Genomic DNA, 27,524 nt, shown 5'->3' on the forward strand with positions numbered 1-27,524 from the left:
ACCGTGAGTCACCGCAGGATTACTGCTTTTTTTTTCAGCTATAAAAAGAAATTTTCCTAAGAGCGAGCGTCGCTGCAGGTCCGACACACGCTGGTCAGAGAGGAAACTGACTGAACTTACAACCTGTTTAATGTGCAGCTGCCTTCAGCTACAGTATAAGTCTGCCAGTCTCAGGGGAATTTAAAGGGTAAAAAGATGAGTCACATCTTGTTTTATCTTAAAGTGTAAAAAGAAATACTTGTGCTAGTGAACCAGATTTTTTTTATGAACAAAAAGAAACTAACAAAATCTTATATTAGCAGCAAGGATGTGTTGCAACTTCGTTATGGTTACAAAACTGCTTAATAGATTTGTGACAGCCTGCTGTCACACTCTGAAGCTGTGTGCTAACTTTAACATGAGTTGCACATTTCATATATTTTCATTAGCCTGACTTTAAGTTATCTTTTTGCAGCGCACACATTTAGTTAACTTTATTTGTTGCGTTGTTTGTTTTGTCAAGCTGCAATTGATTGCAGGCTAATCAGAGGGTCAAACCATTTGTAATGGGAAGGGGAATTTGTTTATCATTTCTTTAAATATTCTTAGTGTGGGTAATTTTGTTAATTAGTTAAATTTAAAAAGTACTTAGTGTCTGGCCAGTATTTATCTGTTCAATTAAGTTTAGTTATTTTGTTAGTTTGATGGTCAGTTATCCCCCTCGTGTGTCAACAGTGGTTTGATCAGCCACTATTTAAGTTTCCCTCATGTCTTGTTTTTTTAGGTCAGTTTGTGGTTGAGTTCTTTATGTTAAAGCCTGAATTAAATTCTGTTTTGTTGACCACTGTTTTTTTGGCCTAGTTTATCATTTTTTGAACACTTTTTTTTTTGGAATAAATTAAGAATTTTTTTAAAAAAAATTAGTTTTCTGGCTGGTTTGTGCAAATCCCTCACAAGATTGATAAAAAGGAAAAAATGTTCTAAATAACTTAGCTGTTTTGATTCATTTTCATGGCCTTTTCTGTTGCAGCTAAATCCAATTTATCTAGACAATGTTCCTGTTTTGTCACAGATTCCCAATTTTAGGGAGAGTTCAAGTTGACAGTAATTTGATCTACTTAAGACTTCTGCTAAATCAGTTTCCATTTTTAGCTTTCAGGCCTGTAAATGACTCCTGCCATCCTCCGTTTAGCAGTGCCTACACTCTAATTCACAGCTGCCTCAAACCAGGCTTCTGTTTTCTCTGAAGTGATTAACTGGTAAAAATTTCCCTGAATGTTTGCTGCATTTCACATTTCTTCTTTTTACTGCAAATCACATTTAGTGTGTGCATAAAAAACAAAGACGGTTAATTACAGAAAATGCATCTTAGAGGATTAGAAAACAGTCTGCAGTGAATCTAAAACTCACATCTGAGAACTAAAAAACTCGAGGGATCGTCTTCCTTTAGAGGTGGGAAGTTTTCAGTGAACAGCACTGTGGGGATTAGCCTTCTTGGCTGTAAAACTCTCCGTTTTGGGTATTTTTTATAGATAAAACAAAACTTTGATCAGTTATGTCTAAGTGACAGACTGCTCTCAACAAAGAGCCTGAAGATGCAATCTAAAATATGTTATTTAGTATATTTAGGCAAGGTTTGCTGGTATGAGCTGAGAAACTTATTCTTAAACATTGCTAAGCTGCTGCTCATTCACTGTCTGAAAGTTGTACAAAACGAAATTTTGTTTTCTATACACTCTGTATACGAAATTATGATAAAAGTTGTTTAAGTCTAACTTATGAAGTCTGATAGATCAAGTCAAATTTGTATGACTCGTTAATAGTCTCATTATATATACAAGAAAGAAAAAAAAACATTTGATCATGAACAAAATAAGATTATAACACCAAGCCTCCATCCTGGTGGCGTTCAGGCTTCTTTTTGAGCCTTAATAGAATTGCAGCATCAAGCACAATGAGCAGACATGGCGCCACCTGTTGGCAGGACTTCAGAAGTATCAGAAAACAAGTCTGCAAGTATTAAATAAAGCCCGACTGTCCTGCAATGCCTCCCAGTAAAGCGACAGCTTTGCATGGAGGAATACCAACTGATATTGATTAACTTAGACAACTTTTGTTGAAAAACTGTGAAGTTTTCGTTTCGTAAAGCTTTTCAGGAAGTAAATTAACATTTCCTTTCCATAAAGTGCATCAGCGATCAAATGTAAACAGTTTTGTGGGAAACACATGTTGCAAAAAAACACACTTATATGGAAGTTCAGAGCATTAATATATATGTTGGATTAAATAAAACAACTGACAGCCATTTCAGTTCTATTCAATCCCCCCCAGAGCCTCCTGTCAGATGAACATGAAGGGAAAACAAAATTCCTGTTCTTTGGGAATAAAAACAGGGAGACAGCAGGGACCAATCAATCAATCTATTAATATATTAATTCTGCTGTCACTAGCAGCATTAATAAAGACATTTATCCACGTATCCATTACCTTAGCAGCCATCTATGAACGCCTGCGATAGCTTTAGCTTCTGCCTCATTAAAAACCAACTTTCAAACTTTACTCTGACAGCTGTTGTATTCTTATCTCTCTTGGAATTAAATATGGATTCATTTTTTTCTGACTTTGTCTTGGACTTGTCTTCATAATATTTGCGCTTCCCTGGACGGCACCAACTGGCTGAGCCATAGTAGGCTACCTCCTTTTTTACCTCCTACGTAGATATACCCTCACCGGCCACTTTATTAGGTACACCTGTCCAACTGCTCGTTAACACTTAATTTCTAAGCAGCCAATCACATGGCGGCAACTCAGTGCATTTAGGCGTGTAGACATGGTCAAGACAATCTCCGGCAGTTCAAACCGAGCATCAGTATGGGGAAGAAAGGTGATTTGAGTGACTTTGAACGTGGCATGATTGTTGGTGCCAGAAGGGCTGGTCTGAGTATTTCAGAAACTGCTGATCTACTGGGATTTTCACGCACAACCATCTCTAGGGTTTACAGAGAATGGTCCGAAAAAGAAAAAACATCCAGTGAGCGGCAGTTCTGTGGGCGAAAATGCCTTGTTGATGCCAGAGGTCAGAGGAGAATGGCCAGACTGGTTGGAGCTGATAGAAGGGCAACAGTGACTCAAATAACCACCCGTTACAACCAAGGTGGGCAGAAGAGCATCTCTGAACGCACAGTACGTGGAACTTTGAGGCAGATGGGCTACAGCAGCAGAAGACCACACCGGGTGCCACTCCTTTCAGCTAAGAACAGGAAACTGAGGCTACAATTTGCACAAGCTCATGGAAATTGGACAATAGAAGATTGGAAAAACGTTGCCTGGTCTGATGAGTCTCGATTTCTGCTGCGACATTCGGATGGTAGGGTCAGAATTTGGCGTCTACAACATGAAAGCATGGATCCATCCTGCCTTGTATCATCGGTTCAGGCTGGTGGTGGTGGTGTCATGGTGTGGGGAATATTTTCTTGGCACTCTTTGGGCCCCTTGGTACCAATTGAGCATCGTTGCAACGCCACAGCCTACCTGAGTATTGTTGCTGACCATGTCCATCCCTTTATGACCACAATGTACCCAACTTCTGATGGCTACTTTCAGCAGGATAATGCGCCATGTCATAAAGCTGGAATCATCTCAGACTGGTTTCTTGAACATGACAATGAGTTCACTGTACTCAAATGGCCTCCACAGTCACCAGATCTCAATCCAATAGAGCATCTTTGGGATGTGGTGGAACGGGAGATTCGCATCATGGATGTGCAGCCGACAAATCTGCAGCAACTGTGTGATGTCATCATGTCAATATGGACCAAACTCCCTGAGGAATGCTTCCAGCACCTTGTTGAATCTATGCCACCAAGAATTGAGGCAGTTCTGAAGGCAAAAGGGGGTCCAACCCGTTACTAGCATGGGGTACCTAATAAAGAGGCCGGTGAGTGTATATAGTATCATACCAATGTTATTATTGTAAATATACACAAAGGGATTTAAAACGTGTAAAATAAAAAAATAAAGTGACTTAGTTATCTTTCAGAAAAAACTTTATATGTGTACCCAGGCAGGATAATTGGCATAAAAAAGTCAAATAATGTGACTATGCACCTTTAAAGTAGTATGACTCTAGACCTGTAACTTCCAGATTTAGTCCACCTGAAGGTCCCTGAAGGATGAAAAATTAAACAGTCTTTCTCTATGGTTTGGAATCTGATAGCAGAACCCTAAAGAAACATTCACCCTCTAGATGAAATCCTACTTTAGAGAACTAAAAACATACAGTATCTGATCAGGTAACGGTCATATTGGGTTTGATGCCTTTAGCTCAAATTCCTGATTTAATACAGCAATGAATCTGAACCTTTAAAGATAAATAGGCAAGTTTCTGAGAAGAGGAACCCATAGGGAGCTTCAATACACACTTGTAAAGTGCTGAATATTGACCTAAAAAATGACTGTAATTTATCTAAATTAAGCTGAAACTTGGGGCACCAGTTATGCATGATTGCTTTAACAAACAAACATACTTTTGTGAAAATAATAAGTTTCTGAACTGTAAAAACATACAAAAGACCAATCAGCATGCAAAAGCAAACATCAAAACACTCCAAGCAAACTAAAAAACTATATTAAATTAACTCAGATAAATTACAGTCTAGTTTTGTGTCAGATTGGAAAGGTCAATCTTTTTTTTTTCATCACAGGAAGATTGCTCCACCCCAGGTTTACCAAGAGATTCAAAAATCTTCCCATGTAGTTTCTCTGCAACCGTATTCTGCAATCTTCCAACTAAAAATGACTGTTTCTGAACCAGGCATTCGTTCCAGCATGCCTCCTATTACAACATATAAGGGATGAAACGTCCCATTAATGGTACTAAAAAGGGCTACCGTTGCTTTAAGTTGATTTGTCTTATAGAAATATTTAATCATTTTCAGACAAAAATAGAACTTTAAAGTAAGAATTAGATTTTCTGCATTAAAAACAACATTGGATGCCACAGCATGTTGAAAATAAGCCATCGAGTCGCAAAAACATTCTTTTTTAATCATCTTTTCTTGTAATCTGATTTGTGGTGTAACTGGTCTACAAGCTGACAGCTGTACAGACATTTAACAAGAAAGGAAACCACCGCATTAAGTCAATGATCTTTATGAAATTCAAAGGGTTCAAGTAATTAACCTGCTTTCATTCAAGTTTCTGACTCAAAGCAGAAAAAGTGCAATTTCTCAACTAGAAGCTAGTTTAGCGTTAACTAAATGCTGGAGCAGAGATAAGCCATTCTGAGCCAAAACGTTTGCCACGGTCTGTGGGATATTTCTCTGAAGTAAAATTTGAATGTACAAGATTTAAAGGTTTACTTCCCCTTCTGCCCTGTAGATTCAGTTTTCATCTGATCAAAAGCGAACAGCTCTGCATTAGTATCTAGATGTTAAACCACAGGAAACAAACAGGCACCGTTCTGTGAAATTTAAATCCAAGAAACCTGCTATCAGTACTGAAAGCATTAAACACATCAACTGGTTTTCTGCACACTGTTGTTGCTGTGCAATGACTTTGACAACTTTTATTGTCATTTTGAATACACAGTGTATGCAAAACATTTCATTTTGTTCAGCTTTCATTACATTTCCATTTTTTAAAGTGCAGCAGTGATCAAAATGTCTCCCCTGTGAGATCAATAAAGTCAATAAATCAAAAAATGTAAACAGGTATGGAAAAAAAAAACATTGATATGGAAGTTCAGAGCATTAAATATAACAAATAAACTAGCAAAGTTGGTTCAAAGTCCCACATATTCCTTTTTTAGAGAGATTTTTACAGCTCCATCTGAGGAATTTAAAACAGGTATATATATATATATATATATATATATATATATATATATATATATATATATATATATATATATATATATATATATATATATATATATTTATATATATATATATATATATATATATCTTATTTGGGTTTGACAGGGATATACCTGCAACCATGGGACAATATAATAATTTCTGTTAACTGCTTTCTGTACTGATAGAAGTCTTTATTTCATATTTCTTTGATTTAAAATTCACAGAACTCTGCCTGTTTGTTTCCTGTGGTTTAACATCTACTGTAGATTTTACGCTGCACGGCTCTTGATCAGGTGAAAATTGAATCTAGAGGGCAGTGAGGAAAGTAAAACTTTAAATATTGAAAAGTCATCATTTATGCTAGATAAATATCCAATAGACCATGACGAATGCTTTGCCATTACTCAGGTTTTGCTGAGTCTGAGAAAAGCTTCCCTTTGCTTCAACATTTCCTCTTTGTGTTTGTGCAGACTGGGAGGAGCTATGGACATAAGAACCAGTATGTGAGGTTGGGGGCAACGTGTTTCCTGCAATATTTGAAACAAGCACATTTGTTTGTCCCTCCAGCACAAAAAAGCAACAAAAAACCTTTATATATTTTTAAAGGGCAATGCAGCATGATGTAAGGTTCCCAATGTTTAACTCCTTCCTACAGCTTTGGTAGTAGCTAATGCGGAATAGCTCCTGGTAGCTTCGAATCAATCAATCAGTCAAATCAATCAATCAAATCGATCAGTTTCTTTATCATCAACTACAATATACATTGTAATTGAGATTTTAGTTTCAGTACAAACTAGGGACGGAACGGTTTATGAAAACAATGCTTGCACACTGTTGCACTTTTATCCACAACTTTCTTCCCGCCGTCATCGTAGGTCACTCTAAATGCAAAGTGGTCCCATACAGCAGACCTATAAAGTGCTGCTGCCGCGTCTTCCAACTCCTGTTCTTTCCCACTCGCCATACCCACACAATTCTCCACAACAACTGATTGTTTTCTGCTACACCCGGCTACGCTGCTTCGCTTCTTCTTCTTGTTTACTACTGGTGGTTGGCTTTGGTCGCAGTAGCGCCACCTTCTGCTCTGGAGTGTAAACGCTTCGCCTATGAGAAAAAGGAGCAGCGCATGAACCGAACGCAACACACGCGAACCGAACTGAACGGTTCGGACGGTTTTCATAAACCGTTCCATCCCTACTTAATATGGATTGTAAAGTTGCCTATTTCTTGCAGAATAGGCAAATAATCGTTCATTCATCTCTATTCATTGACCCACTTTGCTATCTCTGGTAAAGAAAAGCATCCCCACAGCATGATGCTGCCAACGCCATGTTTCACAGAAGAGATGCCGTGTTCTAGATGGCACATAACGCTGGTCTCATTAGATAAAAGCACTTCTTGACCCTGGCAAACTAATAACAGGATTTTTTTATTTATTTTTTTTTGCAATAGTAACTTTCTTTATCCAAATCTTCTGAGCGTTTGGTTCAGTTTTACAATCTTGAGAGAATGTGTCGGCCTCTCACTGAAAATTAATTTTAAAAACATAGAAGTTTGTAATGTGAAAACATTTTAAAATGTTCTTGTGTCTAGATTCAACTTTTCTACACGTTCACCTACTTGACAGAGATGGAGAAGTCTCCTGGGGAGCTCTGGCATCCTCGGATCACAAAGTCTCCGACTGTTTTGTGCCTCAGTAGATCCTCTGCATGGCTGCGACTGGCGTCCTCCTTAAACCAACTAAACAGAGATTCCCCATTATTATCTCACATGCTCAAAACACATCTTATTTATTGTATTATATAACAGCTACATGATTTCATTTAGAAATTCAGCTAAAACTCTGTTTTTGCGCTGCATCTTTTATTCCATTTACATAGGCAGTTTCATTTTGCTGAGGCATCGTTCTCTTACTCTGGAGTCTGCAGATCGATGTAGTTCTTAGGTATGTATCCTTCCTGTCCATTCATCTCAGCCTTACACCAATCATCCTCATGGTTTATAATCTAACCAGAACAGAAACAGAGACAGGGGAGGTTTTATACAGAGATTAATAAGCACAGAGACAGATTCTGTCAGCATCGCATGCACTGACCTTGAGAATGTCGCCCTTTTTAAAGCTGAGCTCGTCATCCGAAGTGGCGGAAAAATCGTACTTTCCTCTGGCCTCCATTTGGATCCTTTTAACAGTCAATCCAACAGAAACAAGAGGGATGAGATGAAAATTCAAAAGATGAGGAAAACGTGCAGACCTGTAGGGAAGAAGAGAAATAAAAGATGTCTTACATAAAAGCAAACAATTCAAATTCCAAGCAAAGCAGGTCGGTCTGAGGCAACATCAAGAAAAATTAATTATTAGCAACAAAAAAACAAAAAAAAATCTGTTTGAAGAAAAGATATCAGTGTGCTTTAGTTTCCTTAAAATCACATTTTTCAATATGATGTAGTGATAGTGATCTGCATGTGCAGTTGTGCAAACTGAGGTTTAATAAACAGCTCAGCTGGATTTCCACTATGAGTTCCCCTCAGGTTTCCCACATGTTTGGTAAAATGCTCCCAACTCAGTGGCAGCCTACAGCTAACATGCAGGATAGGCATTTTAACATCAGTTATAATATTTAACAAAGAAACTGATTGTATTTATCTATATCACAGTTTAATTAGAATGTTTGTATATGAGGCATATAAAACAGCTCAGGTTCATCATTTGGAAGAAGTGGATCCCTGAATAACAGGCAATAATTCTATGAACCAGGGTAACAATTAGGCATGGGTTTCATTGGTTTTACAGTGTGAAAAAGTCATGTTTAAAAATCACTAGAGGTTTCCATCATATTGCTGATGCAGTATAAGGTTAACATGTGCAGCCTCACGACTGGAGATGAACCCATTCATCCACCAGCTGATGTGTTTCCAGCTATTAGCATTTTTTTTCTTCTTCTATCGATATTGACCCATACATGCATGCACTGCCCCTCCCTCTGTTTGTCACTGTTTGTTTAAAAAAAGCTTTGTTGTTGTTTAAATTTAGACTTTTTGCAAGACGAAAAAGCGATTTCTGCCTAAAGAATTGGCTTAAAAAAAAAACTGGCAACATTTGTCAAGAATAGTTTAGGCTGTCAAAATAATCGGCATCGGCGTTAAAAAAACCTCCATCAGTTGCAGTGACGGTTAGCCCCTACAGGGAGCCAAGGCACCGCCCCACCAGCCCAATGACCATGATTAAGACATAAAACAAAAACTGTTTTTATTGACTGATTTAAGGTGTTTGTTAATTTGCATAGTTGCTCTTAAATAAACACATTCTTATAAAATAAATTGTTTTTATATATAAAAAAATGTAAAGCTGACTAATAGCTTCTCCATTATTAAACTGGTACATTATTTTTTTAGGTTAGTGACACAATATTGGACAATTCAAAACACAGATTTACCTTCAGAAAGCCTCAGAAGGACAATATTTATGTGCAAAAAGTAAACCTGTACATGAAATTATGTTTTTATAATGTTTTTTGTTGTTGGCATTCATATAAATATACTGGTGTGATAATGTAGTATACGTTTGACTGGTTTTTGAACTTACACTGTAGGGAGGGAAGCTCCCCAAACTTTTTCTCCATCTTTGGCTCTTTCAAACCTTTTAAAAACACTTTAAAATAAATTTTAAAAAAATGAATAAATAAGGTGGCTGCCTGAAAAGGGCTATCGGTCATTACTTGCTTCCAACCCCTGACTCTATGTGGAGAGTTTATGTAAGATGGTGCCTTTCAGAGTGCTCACTTCTAACAATAGCTGTAGTGGTCACATACTGTACAAACTATGGTGAAAAAGAGCGTTCAGTGGGAATCTGGAACGCCATCACCTCAGAGTTTATGTCACTCTGAGACGCCTGTTCCAAGGTACTATTAAACGCATCATTAATCCCAAACGTGGATTAATGGTGTAACATAAGAATTCACCTGCAGTAGCCACGCTTGCACCCATAGAGGGCAGCACTTGGACGATTTAGGCCGAATATCCTGGAAAGAAACATCAGCTGTGCTGCTTCTATCAACACCCTTGTTTATAGATGTTGGAGATCGGCCGGTTTTCCAGTGTGGTCCTGTTTCTCTGACCGTGACTGAGTGGATGTGCTCTCTTCGTCCTCTGGCATGGGAGCTGCCTTGGAGCTCGTCTGCCTGGCTGTGTGTTTCCTGGACGGGGCCGCCTTTTACAGCTGCTTTTTGTATCTCTGCTTCTGTCTCCTTGAACCCCAGTCGGCCTCGGCAGATGGCCGCTCACACTGAGCCTGGTTCTGCTGGAGGTTTCTTCCTGTTAAAAGGGAGTTTTTCCTCTCCACTGTCGCTACAAGCATGCTTAGTGTGGGGGATTGTATTTGAGTCAATGAGTCAATGCAATCAACTGGTTTTCCTTAGATAGAAAACTTTGTATCAATTTGACTGTATGATCTGGTTGAACTGTAAAGTGCCTTGAGATGACATGTGTTGTGAATTTGGCGCTATATAAATAAACTGAATTGAATTGAACTTATATAGCACCTTTATTCAAGTTATGAGACTTGACCAAAGCGCTTTACACTATATTCACTCACCCATTCATGCACACACTCACGGTGGCAAGCTACATTGTAGCCTCTGACCACCATCAGTAGACAATGCAGGTGAAGTGTCTTGCCCAAGGACACAACGACACTGAAAGTCGGAGTCGGGGCTTGAACCGTCAGTCCTTCGATTTCAGGGCAAACTCCTACATCCAACGCCACTGTCGCCCTTAAGCTTGCATGAAAAATTCAAACTTTGCATGGAAACATTATAACCTGACTCCGCCAGATGGATTTGCTCCGCATATCCATCTGCAAACCTTCCGTTGAATAATTTTGGGAAGGGGCGAAAATACCTGTTAGCTGATTGGCCTATGTTGGTGATAGACGGGCCAAATAAACCAATCAGATCAACGAAGCATATGACGTACTAACAGAGCGACGACGAAGAGGAGCCAATTGATAGATCAAACTCTTGCCGAAACCAGTCGGGAGAAGAGCAAAAACATCTTTTCCTCTGACAAAAGCCTCCAGAGCAGTGTTTTGCTCTTCTTTCAGTGAAGAAATACTCTGTAATTCCGATAAAACTTGCTCGATAGCCACGCTAACGCTAGTTTCATCGGCTGAAGCCGCCATGTTCTTTAGACTGAACTGTCGCGCTTCTCGTTGCGTCACACCTAAACCCGCCTCAAAGCCAACACTGATTGGACGTTCGTTTGGTGAACGGCTCCAAATTTTCTTTAACGGAGAGTCTCCTGACTGATTTGCGAGTGAAACCTTGAAAGCTCGTGAGATCAGGATGGTCTCACGAGGCTAGGAACATTAGATAGCACCATTAAAACCCAAGTTTTAAGGTAAGCTGCAAAGAGGTTGATTTGGCATTTAGTTTCTCTTTAAAGTCCATTTCATGGAACAGCCGGGAAAGTAACCAGAGTTTTCTCTGCCAGCATAAAACAAAGCATCACCCCAACCTGTTACAGCACCCTGCAGGCAAAATGGCCGTCTGCTTGGAAATCAAATACAGAGAGTCGAACAAAGAAGAAGCCACTGATAATACAGCTTAAAAACTACAGCTGATAAGTTAAAAGCTGGTTGGTGCACAGTTTAGATTTTTTAAACATTTGTTATTTTTAATCTGGGTGTTTCCAATGTTACATTAAATAACTGGTGTTTTTTTTAACATCATGAGAATTATTCATGCTGCCAACTAAGCAGATGGAAAATGATTCATATTCAATCCAGCTGTTATAGGGTGTTTGTGGTCAGATGGCATCTTTAAACTAATTAAAACTGACAAACAGAGGCTGAACGTACTAGATTAGCCTTTTTACAATCTGCTCTATCATAACAATTATTATTTAATAAATCAGAGATTAATTTTACCAATGAAAAGAAGGCTTCCTGCTCTGTTGGTAGGTTTTAGATAACACAGGTCGTACCGATAGACTTCTTTTTGTATCAAAGGAGGCAAAGATGGCTGGGAAAAAAGGAAAGTGGCAAAGACTGATCACCACATGCAAGCGAAGGCAATAAAGATATTCTGGTTTGGTTTTTATGGCACCTAAAGGCCACAAAATTCAAATAATAACTGGACATGCATGGCTGCTGAGCAGTTATGGATTTATTATCAGCAGCATGGAGGCTGCTCTCATTGGGCCTGTAACAGACATCAAACACCCTGTTTTTGCTTCAAAAGATCAAGAAAACCTGTCAAAGTCATCATTAGCAACAACAAAATGATTAGATCTTTTAAAAAAAATAACTAAAATGATTTTACATCATTGTTTGGAAAGCTTGGCCAACTCCTTTTAGCGGGAGAAGCAAAGCTGTTTAACAGGAGCTGCTTCTGCTGTGACTTTGTTTTTTTTCCACATAGAAAGTACTCCTGGCTCAGTGCTTCTGATCAGTACTGCTTGTGTGTGCATGCCCTGTTTTCTGAAACCCCCAGTCAGTCTTGGGAAACAGCCAATCACATGCAGCCTGGTTCTGGTTCTGCTGAAGGATTTCCTTTCTGCTGTCGCTGCTCAGCATGAGGGACTGATGCCACGTCAACAACCCGATGCAGGCGATTAGCCAAACATCCTCATCCAAGAGGAAGGAAATCTATAAGTCAGTGACTTGATGCAAGCTGGGTTTCCTTGGAAAGAAAACTTTGAATAATAAACGGTTAAGAACAAGGGATGCACCTATTGATTGTTTTAGTAATCAATAAATCTATCGGTTATCTTTTAGACATTTTTTATTCGATACTTTGGTAATCTAACACTTCTACATAGGCTAACATTTGAAATTAAAAAAACTTTATTGCACATTTTAAATTAAGCACGATTGGCAAAATGTAAAAAATACATTTAATTATATAAATGTATTTAAAAAATTTATTCTTTAATAGAAAAATATGAATTTTTATAAATAGTTTTAGTTTATAACTGTAGAGTTTTTTCTTAATTAGTGAGGTAGAGTCAGTGTGTCATTTCTCTAAGTTACAATTTGATTCAATTGAATAATTATGATTTATTCAATTAATCTTTATGATCTTAAATTTAACTGTACTGTTAACTAAAGAAATAAATGGAAATGGGAAAAGCTGATGTTTTCCTTATGATTGGATTAAATGAACTTATATTTAGTCAAAACCTCTGATCTTACATCTAATGTGGAATCAGCCCTAAACTAAACTGAGATTGGATATCATTTTCTTTTTATCCAATGCAATGTTTTATTCTTATTTTTTCTAATCACTTTATGCAATTACTTTTTTTAATCATATAATTTCAGATTCAAAATCTGAATGATTACATCAAGAAAATATTCCTTAAAACCTTCTTTGAGTTTTATTATAGATTTTATTCTATGAGAGGAATAATTGGTATTCAGACCGCCTTAAAACTAGATGGCTAAATATATCAAACGTTGACTGGAATTTTTATCACATTTTCAGATTCTTTAAATCAGATTTTTGGATTTATGAACCTTTAATTGATTGTTAGAGTAAAAACTGGTAGATTTGGGTTTTCTCCAATCCTCTAAAACTGTCATTTTGTGACGAGTGTCATGTTTATTGTTAAACCACAACATGGAAAATATAAAAAGATTATCGCCCCAATCCACCATCCACCCCCACCACCCCCAAAAAGTGTTATTTTCACTTATTGTTGTGGAAAGTACACCCTTTTTTTCTTTCCTGTAATAAATAAGATGAGATGCTAGTAATTTACATCAACAGCTAAAGAAACATTTGGGTTTTCCTGCTAGATTCCACAGCTAACGGCTAAAACAGGGACCTGGGAGAAGTGGAAGGGAATAATTTCACTTTAAATGTATAGTTGCCATTTAAAACTATTTCAATTGATAAAAATCAGTTAAAAGTAATTATAAATGCATTATATTGACTGATATTATGAAAGTGGCATTTCTTCCTCACATTGATTTAAAGTCAAATGCAGCTTCCAGAATCAAACATTTTTAATGAGTAAAAAGATAAGTAATTAGGTTTTTTGTTTGTTTTCTTTTTTTAGCACGATTTGGGAGAAAATGAAATCTTGTTTTTAAAAGATTTACAAAAAAACCTGCTTGTGGAATGGAGGGTGCTGCTTAAGACGTGTTGAATTGAGAGGTTTTTAAACTAGTTCACTGACAGGAAAGAAGTTCTAAAAGAGTACTGACCGCCTCAGTTCAGTTTCTGTTTGGTTTATTTATATAGTGCTAATTCACAACTTACTAAAACAAAAAAACTCGCCTTTTTCAATCTGAACATGTAAAATATTCCTCAATAGAATCACAGATGCTCGTTAAATAAATGTGCAAATAAAAGCAAAATAAATAACCCAATGAAAGCTTACTGTAAGGTTGTCTGAAATATTATTCATTTAATGTTAGAAAATTAAAAGATCTAAAATTAACAAAAGCAAAACTATGCAAACTACTTTAGCATCAATATCATGCCAAACTATTATTTTATCTGGATACAGATTTTGACTATTTTTTTTTTTTTTTTTTTTTTTTACAGTGTCCTGTCTGGCAAGGTGGCAATAAGAATAATTGTCTTGATGCCAAAAGGAGCCCAACAGATTTTACTTTCACAAGTGTAGCGGTATGGCAATTGCCATACCGCTACACTTGTTTCATGTATATAAATAAAGATAATTGTTTCAATTAAAACAAGTTTTATTAAGCTGTTCAATCCTAAAATCTGATCATGGCAACAACAGATAAAAGAACAAAAAGACAAATCTATCATGTTTTCTTTCTGTTGTTAATGTGTTTAGTTGAAGTACGAATTAGGGATGCACGATATTGGGATTTTGGCCTATAGCCGATATGCTGATATTTTAAAACTCATGTAGCCGATAACCGATATCGATACCGATGTTAAAGCTGGACAAAAATAAGTAGTCATTGAAAATAGCAGTTTTGTTATCCATTTCTGACACTTTGAAAAATAATATACTCAAATATATTTTCATATGCTGATATAAAATTTATTTTTAAAAACGCGGTATCGATCTATTTTACTTTCAAAATCTCGTGAAATTTCCTCGTTCTGTTATAAATCATCAAAGACCCCTCACACCCCCACCATGGCCTGTTCTCCCTGCTGCCCTCTGGAAAGAGGTTCCGCAGCATCCGCTGCAGATCCACCAGGTTGTGCAACAGCTTCTTCCCCACTGCCATCAGACTGTTGAACCTTTGATCCACAATCCGAACTCTGCACCTATTGCACATTATCGGGCATCAAATGCTGCTGAACTTTTAACTTTTAGCCCTTTAAATTGTTCATCTCATTGTATTTTTCAATAACGCATTTTTTGCACAAATGCCATTTTGCACTGAACCACTGCAACTTGCACACTGTCTCTTATCCTCTGCACTGTTCACACTTTGACCACTGCTGCACTTTTTGTATTTTTCTATAACTCGTGCCATTGTGAAATATCAATGCAACGTTCATAAGCTGTATGTAACGCAATTTCGTTCTGTATGCACCCTGTGCATACAAAATGACAAATAAAGAAGTCTAAGTCTAAGTCTAAGTCTAAACTCTCGTGATATCTTGCAAATTCTTGTGAGATTTTGTTAGTAAAATAGATCGATACCGCGTCAATATATCAACATATAAAAATATGGCAACATTTGGTGAATTTTCGGGGGATTTCATAGCATAACGATGACATATAGCAATATTTCATTAGTAAAAGAGATTGATATGGTGTTTTTAAATGGCAATATATCAGCATATGAAGATATTGGGATATTTTAATGGATCAATATTTTTTCCCTCGTCTTTAGAAGTTTTTAAGTCTGTAAAAAAAGAAGTTTTTTAAGGAAGAAGAAGTAGTTTTTTGTTTTTTTTAGACTTTAGAAACTCAGAAGCTGATCAAATATCGGGTTAAATATCGGTGGGGTGGCCGATGTCCGGTATTCAGTTTTAGGGCCGATACCGATAGGGGGCCGATTATATCGTGCATCCCTAGTACGAATGCACATATAGATCTCTGTACATGCATAGTGGTCGATTTATGGGATATTTTATTTAAAATAGGTTCCAAAAATGAAAAAGCCAAGTTATGAATTTTAAAGTGGTTTGTTTTCTTGGAATGGAGGATCTAATTCCCAGCGCTGTGGCACAGATTGCCCATAGTCCCGATCAGCTGTGCCGTCTAACTCAATCCTAATCCTCCCACCCCTTATAGGCGCTTCCATCTGCATCACAATATTTCTAAAAAAAGATGTTCAACTCTCGATGTTTCCTGTGATAAATAAAAGAAAAAAACATTTTATCACGAAATAAATACAGCAAACTTCTATAAGAAGTGAAAGGAAGAAAAAAACATAAAGCATTTAAACATTTTTCAAATAAATAACACACCTTCAAACATATGCTTGATTAAAAAACAACATTCAGCAACCCAAAGCCATTTTTATATCATTTATAGTCTTAATGCATCCTGAGCTTTTCCACATTTTATCCCATTACAGCTGCAAACATTCGCTTTTATGTTTTTTTTCTCCAAAAATAACTGCAACCACTGAGTTCTGCATTGACCGTTCTGAGTCATTAATAAGTATTCAAGTCCCTCTACTTAAGCAATATCTTAGTTCCTGATAACTGCATGCCATGTGGCCCTGTGAATGAATGCCTGGATGCACATATGAGGAAATGAAATTTATATTTTTGGACTGGCTAAAGACTTTTAAGTTCCTTAGACGCCAACAAACAACCAGCGCAGAAAGACTTTAAAAAAGGATCAAACCATCAGAGCGAATCTGAAAGTTCTGCAACATTTAGGAAAAAAAAGGTGTTTTAGATGAAGGAGCTGAATCCTACAGTATGGGTGCAGCTACAGCTTTAGGGGCGTTCCGTTTTCCCACAGACCCAAACACATGTTTCACTCAGTTTGTGAAGTGAAGGATGTGGTGAGTTTATCATACAAAAAGAAAAAAAAAAGGTTCCTGCCGTCGCTGCAATGATGCAGCTGTGGAGCGCTTTGCAGGTTACATGTACTTTATTTAAGCTGCACGACTTAAAATATCCCACAACCAGACAGTAAATACAGTGCTCAAAAAAATAAAGGGAACACATAAACAACACAATATAACGTCAATCAAATCAAACTTCTTAAAATCAAACTGTCCACTTAGGAAGCAACTGATTGACAATCAATTCCTCCTGCTGTGATGCAAATGGAATAAACAACAGGTGGAAATTATTGGCAATTAGCAAGACCCACTCGATAAAGGAGTGTTTCTGCAGGTGGGGACCACTTCTCAGTGCTTATGCTGTCTGGCTGATATTTTGGTCACCTTTGAATGTTGGTGTTGATTTCACACTCACTGTAGCATGATTCAGACTCTAAAACCCACACAAGGGGCTCAGGTAATGCAGCTCATCCAGGATGGAACATCAATGCAAGCTTTGCCAAGGTTTACTGTGTCTGTCAGCGCAGTGTCCAGAGGCTGGTGGCGCAACCAGCAGACGTGAAAGAGAGCAAAAACCCCAGCAAGAGAACCGCTACCTCTGCCTTTGAGCGAGGAGGAACAGGAGGAGCACTGCCAGAGTTCTGGAAAATGTGCATGTGTCTGCACAAACAGTTGGAAACCAACTCCATGAGGATGGTATGAGGGCCTGACTTCCACAGATGGGGGTTGTGCTTACAGCCCAATACCTTGCAGGATGCTTGGTATTTGCCAGAGAAGACCTGGATTGGTAAATACGCCACTAGCCTCCTGTGCCCTTCACAGATGAAAGCAGGTTAACTGAGCACATGTGAAAGACATGACAGAATCTGGAGATAATGTGGAGAGTGATCTGCTGCCTGCAACATCCTTTCAGCACGACGGGTTAAGCAGTGGATCAGTAATGGTGTGGGGGGGGGCATGTCTTTGAAGGGCCGCGAAGCCAGCCATGTGCTCGCAAGAGGTAACATGACTAGGGCTGGGTAAAAAAATCGATTTAATCGATTTTGATTCGATTCCTTTACATTTTTGCAAAATCTATGTCCAAGGAATGAGATCGATTCATTTTATAGTGACCCGCATGACGTTCACATTCAAATAAGCAGGAAAGATGCACTCAAGATTACTTTAGAAAGCTGCAAATAGGTCGACTGAAGACATTAACAAACGAGGGCTGACCAGCAAACACCCTGGAGTTGTTATAGACAACGCTGCAAATATGGTTTGTGCAGCGAAGATAATGCAGCTCATAAATGTCTGCTGTTACGTCTGCTTGCTCGAGCGAGGCTTCACTTTTTCACTTAGACAAACAAGTTTGCACTTTTGAGACAGTTTTGTTCACATTTAAACTGTCTGATTTACAAGTTTGCACTTTGTGTTTAATGTGACAGGAAAAAACAAAATACGTGAGTATTTTGAAACACAGTTGAACCACTTTCATTATTGTAAAAACAGATTGAATCGAAATTAATTGATTTAGAACTGAATGAATCAAAATCGAATCAATTCAGGACTTTGGTGAAAATACCCAGCCCTAAACATGACTGCCATTAGGCACTAAGATACCTTTGTGAGGTCATATGCAGGTGCGGTTGGCACTGGGTTCCTCCTTATAGAGGACAATGCTAGACCTTATGTGGCTGGAGGGTGTCAGCAGTGGCAAGATGAAGGCATTGAAGCTATGGACTGGTCCGTCTCTTCCCCAGACCTGAATCCAATTGAGCAAATCTGGAACATCATGTCAGATCCATCCATCAATGTCCACCAAAGGAGTTGGTGGATGCTTTAGTCCAGGTCTGGAAGGAGATCCCTGAGGAGAACATTCACCACATCCTCAGGAGAATGCCCAGGTGTTGTAGGAAGGTCATACAGGGATGTGGAGGAGAATCCTTCATTCATTCAGATCTAGGATTTGTTATTTGAGTGTTCCCTTTATTTCTCTGAGCAGTGTTTATGTTAATTTGTGCCATGAACTAAAACTAGGCTTGAGCTTTGTACGTATAAACTGGACTCTGTGGTCCAGGAGCCGAACAAGGAATCTAGATAGCAGAAAATTTCAAAAAATTGTTTTCTGTTTTTAGAAATTTGGTATAAAATATTTGATTAATTAACGCATGGAAATAAGCCTGGACACATGCAGGGGACACATTTCTTTTCAAACTAGAGGCAGGTGACACAAAGTTCAATTCAGTGATGAAACATGAGGAGAAGGAAACAGGATAAGAAGCCTTCATCTGGCTGCTTCTGGTCTCAGATTTTTGGTATTTGGGGAAAAAAAGATCTGGAAAACAAAAAGCTGGTCTCCATCCTTTAACTAGACTGAGCCTGAATGAATCAGGAAGTAGAAAAACTGTTGAGCTTATTAAACTCAAAGATTTAGAAATTTAACGCATTTAATGTTTTTGAAGCCCATGAAAATAAAAATGCATCCCAATACAAAGCAAGAAGGAATAAACAACACTGGCAGAGATAAACATGCAAAGTGGCTCATTTAAATTCACAGAGACTAAAATAACCTGGTTTGGATTTCAAATTGTCTCAAAGCTCCATAGTGTGGTTGAAGACAACAGGACGGGCCCATATCAGAGATATAAACCAACCGACATGTGCAGAGCCAGCAGAGGCAAATTCAAATTCACCTGCAGCTCAGACTTTCTGGGTTAAATGTAGTTTTAAAAGTTTGCCTGTGTGTCTGAGTCCGAAGATTCTGCAAAGACAAAATGTTCAACAAAAGACATGAGGTGCTTTGCAAAAAGGCCCCATTTACTTTAAAGGACAATTAAATCAAAAGTTTAAGTTTGTCTTTGAACGTTTGCAGCCTTTGTCTGTTTTGTTTTTTGTTCCACCGCTCTACTTTTACTCAATGTTTATTAAGACTATAAGAAAAAAAAACTACTGAGGGACGTTGTGCCGACACAGATACAAAAAAAAAATGTATTTTAAAATTAGAGGCACAGTTTTACTGACAGAAAACTGGATTCTTACACAAATAATGTCTGAAAACGTGGCAGTACGTAATCAGCAGAGGGATGATGAAGATGATACCAGATTCTAAGAGTGACATTTGCAAGAAATACAACATAATCTGCTCTTGCCTGACATCTACAACATGAAAATGTGGTGTAAAGCTGAAAGGCTGCTGCCTCAGGAATGGGAGCAATTTATTAGAGCGCCTGGAAAACTGAGCGTGCATTTCTGGTGCAGCACTGAATGGTTAAATCCTACTTGAAAGACAATGTTTTTATGTCAGTAGGTAGCTTTACCACAAAAATAACGTATGGTGTTCCCCAAGGGTCGATCTCAGGGTCCCTTCTGTTTAATATGTTTAATGTTTCCCCTAACTTAAATTATAAAAAGCACTAATATAGTTTACCATAACTAGCTAGACGACACACAGCAATAAATTACAATACAATTTTACCAGGTGACTAAGTTCTTGGTAAATGCATAGAAAAAATCAACATGTGGATGGGATAAAAAAATCTTCAGCTTAATCAAAGCAAAACTGAAGTAATCATTTTCGGACCAAAGGAACATTTTTTCAGAGTTAGCACTAGAGCTGAAACAAAATAAAAGTCAAATAATTGAGTAATCGATTAATCGTTAATTGGATTATAGAGACTCTAAAATATGCCTTTAGCTGACAGAGTAATCCACCTTGAGCAGCAAGTTTATCAAAATTGTAAAAAAAAAAAAAAAAAAGTCACAATTTTGCATTTAAGTAAAAAAAAAAAATCCATCTGACAATATGGTCTATGCATAACTCCTCAAGTAGAAAAGTTGGTTTAATGGTTTAATTTGGCAAAAACTGTTGTTTAAAGAACCTTTAGCTATCCAATTATTAATCGGCTAATTGAAAAAATAATCAACAAATTAATCGATTTTCAAAATAATTCAATTCAGTTTATTTATATAGCGCCAATTCACAACACGCCATCTCAGTTCAACCAGATCATCCTGTCAAATTGACTCAAAGTTTTCTATCTAAGGAAAACCAGCTGATTGCATCGACTCATTGACTTAAAGGCAATACCTCATACAGAGCATGCTTGTAATGACAGTGGAGAGGAAAAACTCCCTTTAGACAGGAAGAAACCTCCAGCAGAACCAGGCTTAGTGTGAGCGGCCATCTGCTGAGGCCGACTGGGGTTCAACGAGACAGAAGTAAATAATTATTAGTTTCAGCTCTAGTTAGCACACAGCTTCAGTTAATCCAGCAAGAAAACACCAATCCGAGATTTACCTGAACCTTCAGAGGCTCATAAAGACAGAAACAAAGTTGGCCTTTTATCGCCTGAATAACGAAATAATGAATTCCTGCTTCCATTGTTCATCTTAAATAGGATTGATCACTGCAGTGGCGTCTTCCTGGTTTGCCTAACAAGTGGAACAGACAGCTGCAGCTGATCCAGAATGCTGCTGCCAGCGTCCTCACTAGAACTAAGATTGCGGAGAACATCAGACCATTTATAAAGACCTTCACTGCCTCCCAGTATCTCAGAGAATATACTTTAAAATACTTCTGTTAGCCGACAAATCACTGAATGACTTAGCTCCAAAATAAATTACAGATTTATTCTCAGTGGATCAACAGCCAGACCTTCAAGATCAAGTTACGCTGCATACCCAGAAACAAGGACTAGACAATATAATAGTTCAATATATAACACAATATAATTTCATTCAGCATGTGTGATATGACTTCGAAAACATATTTGATATTTCAATTAACATTCCAGTCTGTGATCGAAGCATTTGTCACTAAGGTACTACAGTTCTGTATGTTTTTGCTTTTTAAAGCAAATATTGCGAAAATGTTATGTTGGACTTTTATAAACAAAATCATACATGTCATACGTTTGTTTAGGCATCTGTTGTGGTCATTCTCGGCAGTCTTTCTGACACTTCATTGTTTTTGTATCAATATCGCAATTATATCGTATCCATTAATGCATCTTGATATAAGCTTTGGCCGTATCGTCCAACCCTACGAGAACTAAAAACAAACATGGAGAATCAGCTTTTCATTCTTTTTGCTCCATTAATTTGGAATAAACTCCGAGATAACTGTCATATTCAAAATCCGAAACTGCTTTAAGTCCAGATTAAAAACTCATTTGTTTAGAGCTGACTTTTGCTGAGCTTTCTAAACATCATTAGCTTATGTTTGCAGTCTGACGTTCCTTTCTTCTTCTTATAATTTAATCAACAATCCAGTGCAATGCACTTTTCCTATGTTGTTTTTTATTTCTTTTATTTACAGCGCTTTGAAAAGTCTTGGTACTGAAATGTAGTACATAAATAAACCTGCATTGCTTTGAGGACAAATTTAATTTGAATGTAAGAAATGTGCAATGAAAAATATAGATGATCTAATTTCCTAACATCCTATAGATTAAGGTTTTTTTGACAAAGTTTTCAGTTCCAAAGCTAAACTTCTGTTAAAAGCCTCCGGAATCATCTCTGAAGAGCATTTTGAAAGACTAACAAATTTGGGTCCCTGGAGGAAAAACACTCCTCATCAATTGTTCCAGTTTAGAGGGGAAAAGGCTGCATTAAGCTCATATTAATCAAGCTTAAAAGGGAGGAAGTGTTTGTTATAAAATGCAGCAAAACACAAAGATTCTCAGCTTTTTTTTTCTACCAGAGTGAACCGCCTGCAGTTCCTATTAAAAACACAGAAATGTTGTGTAGATGTCGGCTGCCATGAGGAACACTAAAAAGGTTCTCTTTAGTCTTCTGTATTTGCTACGAACCACAAACACATTAATTCATCTCTCTAGCCTCTTAAAACTTTTTAAATACAGAGTTGTAGATCAGTTCCTTCCAGATATCTAAAAAGTTGTTGTTCCAGAGGTTTAATTAAGCAAGATATGCTATTGTATTACATTTGGAGAAGCTTTTCTTTTGGCAATCTTTCCAATCACAGCAAGCTTATAATTGATCCTCTTCGCTTCTAATAACTCCGTTCCCGCATTAATAGGCAGAAACAACTGGTTCTTTAGAGTAGGGTTGGGAAATATGCACTTAAAATCTTATCATGATATAGGTGATATTATTGTGATAAGAATAAAAGAGATGATTAGAAAAAGATGAGTTCTTTGCAGTCTTTCTTTGGTACTGTATCAGTGTGACTGCTTACTGCTTAAAAAATATGATTTTTATCACTGAATATCTTGTAGTTACCGCATTTTATTATATCCTTTGAGTTTGTCCAAGCAACAATGAAAATAAAAGAAAAAAAAAGAAAAATTGTAAAAAAAATAAAAGTTCTCACAATTCAACCAGTTTCTGGAGTTTTTAATCATCATTGAGTCTAATTAAAAAAGTTAAAATTCTTATCATGACTACAAACGCATCACAATAAACGATACGGTAAATGTCCTACTTTAAAAATATTGCTGTTTTCTTTCTAGCCTGGGAAGGGTCTAAACGTAGACCTATGTGCTCCAGAGCAGCAAACAGAAAAAAATCACAAGGATGAGAATAAGTTAAAGGGTTTTTGTTCAGCAGCACCACTTTACCAAAGGCAACAAGAGGGTACAACGTTGCACTCAGTCGCCATCTTTACTGCCTTCTATGAGTAAAGTCCTAAACATTTTACTACGACGTGCAAACAAAATGTTTGTTCAGAGGCAATAAAGTTAGATGGTTTCATCAAGTGGCGACGACCTCTTATGGTTTGATGGTAGCTGTGGTAAAAATCACCACAAACAATAAACTTTATGGTTTTAGCATCGAAGCCAAACACCTCATTTGTTAAACTTTCATTATAGTTTGAAGGTTAAAGCAAATAAACTAGGACATTGTACCCGCCGAGCAAGAATAGGTTGAAAAGACATTTTAAAGACGACATGATTTACATCCAAACACCAACATTGGGTTGAAAAGTGAAAAGCCAACATATTTAGATAACTGAAAAGATGTTGAAAACGTCTATTATTGGACTAAAGTGGGACAAAATCTGACCGACCAAACAGCAAAATTTTTTACCAATTATTTTTTGACTAAATCAAGACAATGACGGACCAACCAGATTCAGCTTAAAAAGCACCGTCTAAATGACTTCTTGTGTTTGGTAAACAGTAAATGAAAAATCTGACTAAATTTAAACAACATTACGCCATCTCTACTGGTTCCAGGTTTACATTATTTCAACTGGTATGGAAGTGTTTTCTAACAACTACATGCTATTTTCGCTCTTGTCTAAATATACCGTAAATCCTCTAATATTGGCCTCTATTCTATTAGCGGCCAGGTCTCTAATAATGTCTCGTTGTCTGCGGAGGTAAATAATGACCGGACTCGTATACAGGCCGGGGCTATAATTAGAACCAACGATGTTCCTGGGCAGTCCTCAACAACTTGTGATAGTAACATACAAGTACCACAGGGGGGCAGTGTTTGCTAACGAATCCAAGCCATTAGCATGGGAAGTCCCATCCTTACACAGAGATCATAGTTACACAACCGTTCTGATCCGAGAGACAAATGTGATTACCGGTAGGTCTGATGGTAACCAGGCAGCGTTTTAAATGACAAAATTTAGTTCGTTCCTTCGTTGTTCTGAATTTCCCTTGAAATATATGATACTGGTAGCCTACTTCCACTTAGCCTGCCTCAAATAAAATTTCGCTGTGATGGCAGAACAGTGTCCATTATTATTTTTTTTTTACTTTGTTTCGCAAGTCAGTTTGGCCAAGACTCCATTCTGTTTTGTCTTTTTTGTATTGCTGTGCAGAAAAATTGCAGCTGCTGGAAGATGTCTGAATATTGTTCTGTATACCATTATGGTAACTGTACTTTTTCAATAAATGAACCTAGCATTTTATAGGTTCAAAGAGACACAAAATCTTGTTTTTATTCATTCCACTGCTAGTCTGTTTTTATCAAATAGAAATAGAGGCCTGCCTCTAATTCTGGCCCCGTCCTACAGTATATTAGAGGATTTACAGTAATTTAATATTGTTTCCAGTTGCAATCCTGGATGATTTGCATGAATTTAAGAGTCTAACAAAACACATAAGGACCGGGTTTTTCTATTGCATAGATGAAATCCTGAAACGTCTCTAAGTGACATCAGGTGGTGAAGTTTCCCTTCAATCCAGTGGTAATGCTTCTGCATTTTCCTACAAACACATGTTAAAGATGCACAGTCACGTCACGTGTCTATAGAAAAGAGACCAAACACAGTTTACTCATGATAAAATAAGGTTAAATAAACCGAGCATCAATTCTGATACTGTTTAGATAGACCTTTTGAGCCTAAATAGAGCTTCCAGCAATCGGTGTGGCGCTATCTACTGGAAGAATTACTAGAAACCTTAATGGAGACAAATGAGGCAGCTAGTTAATAGAGCACAACTGTCCTGCAATAACTCAAGGTAAAGCGACTCGACGTGGTCGAAGACCAACCCGATCTAAAGCAACTCCAATTTATAATTTATCACTAGTATCACTGTTAATATGGATGCTCGCTCACACATCCACCAACTTTGCAGCCACATCTCTAAATACCCATCCATTGATTTTCAGACCCGCTTAATCCCAAGTGGGATCACGAGGGGTGCTGGTGCCTATCTCCAGTTGTCTAGGGGCAAGAGGCGAGGTACACCCTGGGTAGGGCAAAACAGAGACAAACAACCTTTCTTGCACACACTCGCACCTAAGGGGACTTTAGAGAAGCCAATTAACCTAACAGTCATGTTTTTGGACTGTGGGAGGAAGCCAGAGTACCCAGAGAGAACCCATGCATGCTCAGGGAGAACAAACAACCTCCATGCAGAAAGACCCCAGGCCTGGAATCAAACCTAGAACCTTCTTGCTGCAAGGCAGCAGTGCTACCCACTGCTCCGCTGAGAAACCCTCATCTAAATACCTGGGCAGCTTTAGCTCCTTCTTCAGGGGACGCCAATAATGACACTATATTCAAAGATCTGCTCTAGTTTTTTTACACTTGGAATCAGATTTTTTTGCACTTCTTCACACTTTTTTTCATGGACTTTTTTATGATGTTGCTGGGAGTTCGACCTTTCACTCGCTTCTTTTGCTGTCTCCATGGTAAATATTGAGCTTGTCATGCTAACAAATGATTGCAATAAATTTTCAATTCAGTTTATTTATATAGCACCAACTCACAAAACATGTAATCTCAAGGAACTTTACAGAGAAAATTCAACCAGATCATACAGTCAGATTGAAGTTTTCTATCTAAGGAAAACCAGCTGATTGCATCGACTAATTTGACTCAAAAGCAATCTCTCACACCAAGCATGCTTGCAGTGACAGTGGAGAGTAAAACTCCCTTTTAACAGGAAGGAAAATATTTGTTGCATTTTCAATATAATCACAAACTTCATATGGCAGAGACGTTCAGTTCTGGTCACATTACATTTAAAAAGGGTAAGGCACTGACATTTTCACTGCAGTCCTTTAGGTGGCAGTAATACCCTTAAAGTGGGTTTGGTGCCACATAAAAGGGAAGAGGGAGTTGCAACTAGCTCACAGATTCATGCATGTGTGTAGAAATCAACTCTAAACAAGCAAGCTTAAAAATCATGGAAACAGTAAAAAAAAAAAAAAAACATGGAGTTAAAAATATACATGCTGGTGCTTTGTGCAACCAAAAAAAAAATCAGAATTATGATTTTTGGCTAAATTTTTAAGCCGGAAAGGAAATATTGTATTTCAGTTTCCCTAATAAATTGAGCAAAATTGAAGTGTAAAAAGAAAAATAAATATCAAATATTAAGATAGAAGAACACATTAATCTTTCAGAAAAACTTAATATGCAACCAGACACAGCATTTTGTCTATAAATTTGAAGTCTTATAATTATAATTAGGTAATAATGCACAGCTTGAATGACTGTAAGTTAACTTAGCTCCACATATCTTTTATTGCTTTGCTTCATGGGTCCAAAGTCCCTCCTTTCTGCACATCTGCTCAGAGCATTTCTTCCTGCAGTGCATCGTTCCAGCAGCTCCATCATTAGCTGCTCTCATGCTAAATTCTATCATTAGGTGCATCTAAAAACCGTCTCTCAGGTGCGGCATCTAGATTCCCATCTACCATCCTAAACGCCTTCATTCAGCAGGATTTAAAGCTCTTTTCCACTTAGCTGCATTTATAATAATAATAATAATAATAATTGAACTTTATTGATCTCACATTGGAGAAAGTTTCCTCTGCATTAAACCCATCCCCTTAGGGAGCAGTGGGCTGCCATTGTGGGGCACCCGGGGAGCAATTGGGGGTTAAGGGTCTTGCTCAGAGACCCAGAGGTGCAGTCTGTGGGAGTGGGTGTCAAACTCAGAACCTCAGGTTTCCAAGCTATTTGCCCTAAACCACTAAGCCACCACTCCCCACTTTAAAGCCCCTCCCTCTGCCTGCTGCTGTGCATCAAACTCTTCCAGCTTCAGCACCATTTAAAGTCCCTCCCCCCTGCAGCTGCATACCAAACACCCAAACTTGAACTTACTCCCACCTCCAGCAACCATCACTCTTTGTGCTATTTGCTATAAATGCTTCTTCCCATTAGTGAGTTTATGTTTGATGAGTTTGTAATGTCTATAATCTTATTTTCTCATGACATCAACAGATTTCTTACATCTTTGTTGTGGTGCAGGTTTCTTATGGTGTCCTAAAAACGTGACCTTTCTACCTGCTGGTGACATTTTCCCCAGAGCCTT

General features: G+C 37.7%; 1 protein-coding gene across 4 annotated transcripts in view; it reads right to left on the reverse strand.

Annotated features, from left to right (window-relative positions):
• The window catches only part of grap2a (GRB2 related adaptor protein 2a), a 68,307-nt gene that overhangs the window by 10,167 nt on the left and 30,616 nt on the right, over positions 1-27,524 (reverse strand). For all 4 annotated transcript variants that reach the window (XM_038282500.1, XM_038282483.1, XM_038282492.1 and 1 more), the window contains 3 exons: positions 7,933-8,089; positions 7,752-7,843; positions 7,458-7,577 (listed from right to left, as the gene is read on the reverse strand). In XM_038282500.1, coding sequence (XP_038138428.1) covers positions 7,458-7,577; positions 7,752-7,843; positions 7,933-8,010 — 290 coding nt within the window. In that variant the 5' untranslated portion in view covers positions 8,011-8,089. The remainder of the gene's footprint in view (positions 1-7,457; positions 7,578-7,751; positions 7,844-7,932; positions 8,090-27,524) is intronic.

The sequence above is a fragment of the Cyprinodon tularosa genome, unplaced genomic scaffold, assembly GCF_016077235.1.
Source record: "Cyprinodon tularosa strain WSP-4 unplaced genomic scaffold, ASM1607723v1 ctg104, whole genome shotgun sequence".
NCBI classification, from domain to species: Eukaryota; Metazoa; Chordata; class Actinopteri; order Cyprinodontiformes; family Cyprinodontidae; genus Cyprinodon; species Cyprinodon tularosa.